The following is a 5,755-nucleotide window of genomic DNA, read 5'->3' on the forward strand; positions in this document are numbered from 1 at the left end:
GCTCCCCAATTGGCTGAGAGCCAGACCACGGGCTGCACCTAGAGATTGGGCCTGCCCTCTGCCACCCGGGAGCAGGCCTAAGCCAGCAGGTCGTTATCTTCCGAGGGGTCCCAGACTGTGAGAGGGCACAGGCCGGGTTGAGGGACCCCCCTCCCCCCCAAGTGCACAAATTTTTGTGCACCTGGCCTCTAGTAGGCAATATATTTATGTATATACTTAGTTATGTATATGCCCATCTTTTTCCCGTAAGAGTTTTGGTAGCTTTACATAAGTGTTTCAGAATAAGAACATAAAATAGCATGTTAAATAAGCAGATAAGGAAAAGAGAGCTAGGCAAAAATGAGATAGAAAAAGAAAAGTCCGAAATGATTTTACAACATAAAATCTTACTGAAAATTCTTTTACTTTTGCTAGATTTGGCTCACAAATATGGTTGGTTCTAAGCTTTCTATCTGCCAAGGAAAGGAAGTGACAATGTCATGTACATAATTTAGCAGTTGCCATAAAATAAAAAAAAAACCATTTGTGCATATGAAGCACTCTATTTCATACTAGAGGCCCAGTGTACGAATTTGTGCATAAATGGGGTCTGGTCAGCCCGCCCCGATCAGGGCCAATCAGGCTGGGCTGGCCGGGAGGAGGAGCCACGGACAGTTGGCTGCCCAGCCCTGCCCCCAATTGGGGTAGGGGGTCCAATCGAGGGTGGGGTCAGCTGAGGGGAGGGGCTGCAGACAGTTGGCCAGCTGGCCCTACCCCCTGGTCTAACTCCCAGTCGAACTCTTGGTCAAGGGGACAATTTGCATATTAGCCTTTTATTATTTTCACTAGAGGCCTGGTGCACGACATTCATGCACTGGGGAGTGTGGGGGGTCCCTCAGCCCGACCTGCACCCTCTCCAATCTGGGAGCCCTCAGGGGAGCCCTCTCCAATCCAGGAGTTTCTGTCTGTCTTTGCAATCATATGAGCGAATTGTCTGAGACCCTAACTCAGTTTGGTTTGTTACTCACAGAATAATAAAGGCAGTTGTTTTTTTCTTTGCTTCATTGGTGGAGATTTCCTGGAAGTTTTAGGATATCTTCCCTTTAATTTTTCCTAGACACTCTGATTTTACTTATGTCTCTCATCTTTGCTTTCCCTCCATCCTCCACCACAGCAGTAACTTGCTCCAAGCTCACTTTGCTCTAGTGTCTAGGACAGTGATTGGCAAACTGTGGCTCCCAAGCCACATATAGCTCTTTGGCCCCTTGAGTGTGGGTCTTCCACAAAATACTGACTTCTGCCCATAGGCCACAAAGTTTCAATTGCACTGTAATTGTGCGCCCACACGTGGTATTTTGTGGAAGAGCCACACTCAAGGGGCCAAAGAGCCGCATGTGGCTTGTGAGCCACAGTTTGTCGACCACTGGTCTAGGAGATCTGTCTGCCATCAGAACTACAATTCCCAGCATTCCTGGTGCTCCCCGCGCTCTGGGCTTCTGCTTTGAGTCCTGGGGCTGCCACCAGAACTACTATTCCCAGAATTCCTGGTGCTCCCCACGCTCTTCGTTTTCCCTTCCTGTTCTGTCTCCATCCCACAGCCTCCCATTCTGCCAAGTCCTCCAACCTGCCAGCTCTCACTCTCTGCTCTCCATCTGACAGCTTGGGGAGCCAAGTTCCCCAAGTCGCTCCACTCTCTGCTGGCTCTTCCGCTGTGCTCTCTGCCTGGAGGCTTGCGGGGAGCAACCAAGGGGGCCACGTCCCCCCAAGCCACTGGCTCTCCCACTCTGCTCTCCACCCAGTGCCTGTGTATGCAAATTAACCCACTATTTTGGGGGGGGTTAATTTGCATACTTAGTCCTGATTGGCTGGTGAGTGTAGTGGAGGGATTGGCAATTTACATGTTTCTCTTTTATTAGATAGGATACTGGTGTCCCAGTGCATGGATTCATGCACATTGAAAGAAAATTAATTAGAAGATATATTTTAATATCGCTATTCGCCCTTTCTCTATAATAAAAGTGTCAACCAAATTCATGATCAACAATGACAGATCAAAACACATGTGTGCAATTGATGCCAGTGAGAGCTTTATATATGAAAATAAACTTGCTTAATTAGACCTGCTTTCTGATTTAGCTAAACTTTTTCCAGCCCAGCGAAACACCCCAACTTCAGGTAATGGTCAGTTACACAGCAGTAAATATCAACACAAAGCACAATATTATTGTAGATTACGCAGTGAGAACAAAGGGTGAAATGTTTAACTGCAGCAGTGTTTGACTAAATTTTGTGCAGCGAGAAAACCTGAAGTCATTTTCAAGATCCACCATTTCTTACTTCTTTTAAGTTGGGTCAAGTTTCTAAACTTTCTAAATCTCTGTTTTCTGGCTAATGAAAATAGGTTTCCACCAAGTCTCCTATCTCCCTACTCCAGGACTTCTGTGAGGATCAAATGAGATGGGGCACATGAAAACACTTCACAAACACTTGGTTAAATTGTAAAATGTTTGCACCTGGCTATAAAGCAAGTTGGGTTCTTGGGCTGAAGAAACTCCAAGGAGGCTAATCACATCATTGCTACGTGAAGTCATTATCCAGCACCCACAGAACCATTTCTGGGCTGGGCTGGGCTGTGGACCACATTTTGTGCCATGGGGTCTCGGCAGCGTTGGCTGTGATTGGTGAGCTGTTGCTCCGGGGTAGTGGTGGCAGGGCCACCTGGGGGAAGCTGAGTGTTGCTTTGTTGGGGCTAGGTCTGCGGTGCTGGTTCTTTGTAAATGGCCAGTGCATGTCACAAATGGCAGCTTCTGCATTGAGCGTCTGCCCCCTGGTGGTCAGTGTGCGTCATAGTGACCAGTCAGAATGCCCTAACCTTTGGAATAGAAATTGATAGGATTGAAATCAACTGGTATAAATACAGATGTAACAAGACAACAGGACACAGAACCTAGAGACAGAACCTAGTGAGAGAACCGAACCAGAACTTGGCTAGAAGACCTAGACAGAACTTGGCTGGAGATGCTGGCTACAGAACCTGGCTGAAGAACCTAGCAAGAGAACGTGGCTAGAGAACCTGGACAGAACCTGGCGACTGAACCTGGCTGGAGAACCTAGCAAGAGAACATGGACACAGAACCTGGCTGGAGATCCTAACCAGAACTTCACTGGAGATCCTGACCAGAATTTGGCTAGAGATCCTGGCTAGGCTGCTGATCAACTGAACGCTGTCTCTGTGTCATTCCTTCTTCGCCGACTCCGTCCACACCTTTGGGGACCCCTGGACCTGCTGGGTTTGGACCCCAGCAATACAGGCTTAGGTCTTTTGCTTCTGAGTCCAGAGCTCTTTTCATGACCCTCTCATTAAATGCAATAGGAGGCTTGATCCTAGTAGAGTCCACCTTTTCCACATACTGACTACATACCCTTATCTGGCAATTTTTCCTTGCAACCAGCATGAGTGCACATGAGGATATCTAGGGAATCTAGATTGAAAAAAAAGAGTAATTAGAAAGCAATCTAATTAGAAAGTAAAATAGATGAGTTTTATTCCCTCCCTAACTTCAGGGGAAAATTTCTACCTGGGGAAACAACCTTTCTCAGAGAGGTGACCTTGGCTAAAACACAGCGCCAAGAAGGTAAGCAAACATATTAAGAACAGTATGCCATATATGCCAGGTCCCCTGAAACAGCAAAGATGGACTGGCTCTCGGCACTGTATCTTCTCCATGTATTCTTAATAAATGGTAGCTTAGAGCAAGTCATGAGAAAATAAGATGCAATATTCATTTTCTCTGACTAGGGCAAGCTATAACAATATCTTAAACTTCTCCCATCCATCTTTGCCTCTGTCCATATTTAGAGTGAATCGCTAAGAGAAAGAAGGGGCATCATGTCTTTTTGTCAAGAAAAGAAACCCAGAATTTTAAAAAATACTTTATTTTCTATTTTAGCTATAGACTTCAATATGACGAAAATTTTTAAGATCCCATCAGGATATACATTATCCACATCCAAGGAAGAATCAAGAATATTAAAACCATCAGCAAAGGTTTGGAATAGAGTGATTATTTTTTTTTAAGTTCTTCTATAATTAGCAATATAATTAGTTGAACAGTTTCACATAGACATGTTGAATATTTCATTCTTGATATATATCTTAGGAAAAACTAATGATCAAAGTGATTTATTGGAAAGTTAATCTAATATACAAACTCTTGTTTTGTTTTTGTTTTTCCTTAAAAAAATCTTCCTGTGTAATGAGAAAAGACATGGTATTTACTTTTTCTCCCACTTCTGGCACTACTTCTCTCTGGATTAACATATAAATGTGACTGTGATCTCAATAAGCATCAGTCAAAGTTGCAGGGAAAATGGCAAAGGAGTTTTCAGTAATGGTTGGCCTGTCCCCACCTCTTAAGCCAGGGTCTTGGAATAACTGAGTACATACATGTAGACACTGTTATGTTAAGTCTAAAATGCTCTGTTTCTCCACTTTCCTGAAGGTGCCTCCAAAATAGAGATCCTATGGTCTTGCTACCTTGTGATGCTTTAGCAAGATTTGATGAGGATATTGGCTTAAAATTCTGAATTTGATCTCTTGTTAGATTTTAAATTTGTTGAAGTCTCTATTGCTAAAATTTATCTGAATTATCTAGTCAAGTCTGGCCATTATTTTAAATTTTAAACTATGCCTGTATAAAAGCCACTTTCTGAAAGTCAGTATACATATTTCCTGGTCTCTAATAATCCAGATGTATAGAATCTCTTCCAACCTTCACATTGCTACAAAGTGTGGTTTGTAAGTACTTAGCATAGAAAGTGGTGATCTCTAGGAGTCAATTTGGGATCCATGACAATATCACACCTTTTTTGGTGGCAGGAGGAGATCACTAGATTTAGAAATCAGGGAAATATAACAGAAATTGTGTATCTGATCTTCAGCAAACACTAAAAATGGTCTTTTACACCTTGCTTACAAGTTGAAGAAATCTGGACAGATGGATGTGTGACTGTACAACCTTTTTAAGATAACACTATTAAAAACGAGAAAGCAAATATTGTAGGTACATCTTATTGCATTATTGGTCCTGTCCCATGCAGACTACTTTATCAACAACTTGGATAAAAATATGGTTGCCATTTTATGAGATATGTAGAAGTCATACACATAGAAGAATTATTAATACATTGGATGACAGGCTAGAGTAAAAGGCCTGATCTTAGAAAATAAACTTTTAATGTGGAAAAATAGGGGTCCAAAATTACAACTGCTGAGGTTCAGTATAATAAAGCCTTGGCTTAGGGGCATCTGAAAAGGCTTGGGAATTATTTTTAACAGTAAGATCTGTATGTGTCAGTAGGAGGATGTTGCTGACTCCCAAATCTACTGTATTCTTGGCTATTGAAATAGATACATGGGTTTTACTCTATGCTAATTTGATAATAATTGTGTATTATACTCATTTTGGAGAGCTTCATTATAAAAGAATCTAGACCAAGCATGTCAAACTCAAAGGCTAACACGGGCCAAACAAACAAGGTTTAAGTTTATGTGGCCACAAAAAAAAAAAAAAACTTCAATTTTTCATAGAAACGTGGGTTTATTTTGATGGAGATATGCTGAATACAAAGGGCTGAAATAAATGAGTAATCATTAACATAAAAAAATAGAACATTTAAATAAAAATTAATATATTTCTTGAACATTAACTTACCAGACACTGAATAGCTGCACAAATTAATAAGTATAATACAAATAAACCTATTTTTCTTGTTC

The 5,755-nt window shown here is 41.9% G+C and overlaps 1 protein-coding gene across 1 annotated transcript in view; it reads left to right on the forward strand.

The window, feature by feature from the left end:
* The window catches only part of FAM227B (family with sequence similarity 227 member B), a 208,202-nt gene that overhangs the window by 163,250 nt on the left and 39,197 nt on the right, over positions 1–5,755 (forward strand). The window contains exon 12 of the mRNA XM_015558948.1: positions 3,930–4,027. Within this exon, the coding sequence (XP_015414434.1) occupies positions 3,930–4,027 (98 nt within the window). The remainder of the gene's footprint in view (positions 1–3,929; positions 4,028–5,755) is intronic.

This window comes from Myotis davidii, unplaced genomic scaffold (genome assembly GCF_000327345.1).
Source record: "Myotis davidii unplaced genomic scaffold, ASM32734v1 scaffold132, whole genome shotgun sequence".
Taxonomy (NCBI): Eukaryota; Metazoa; Chordata; class Mammalia; order Chiroptera; family Vespertilionidae; genus Myotis; species Myotis davidii.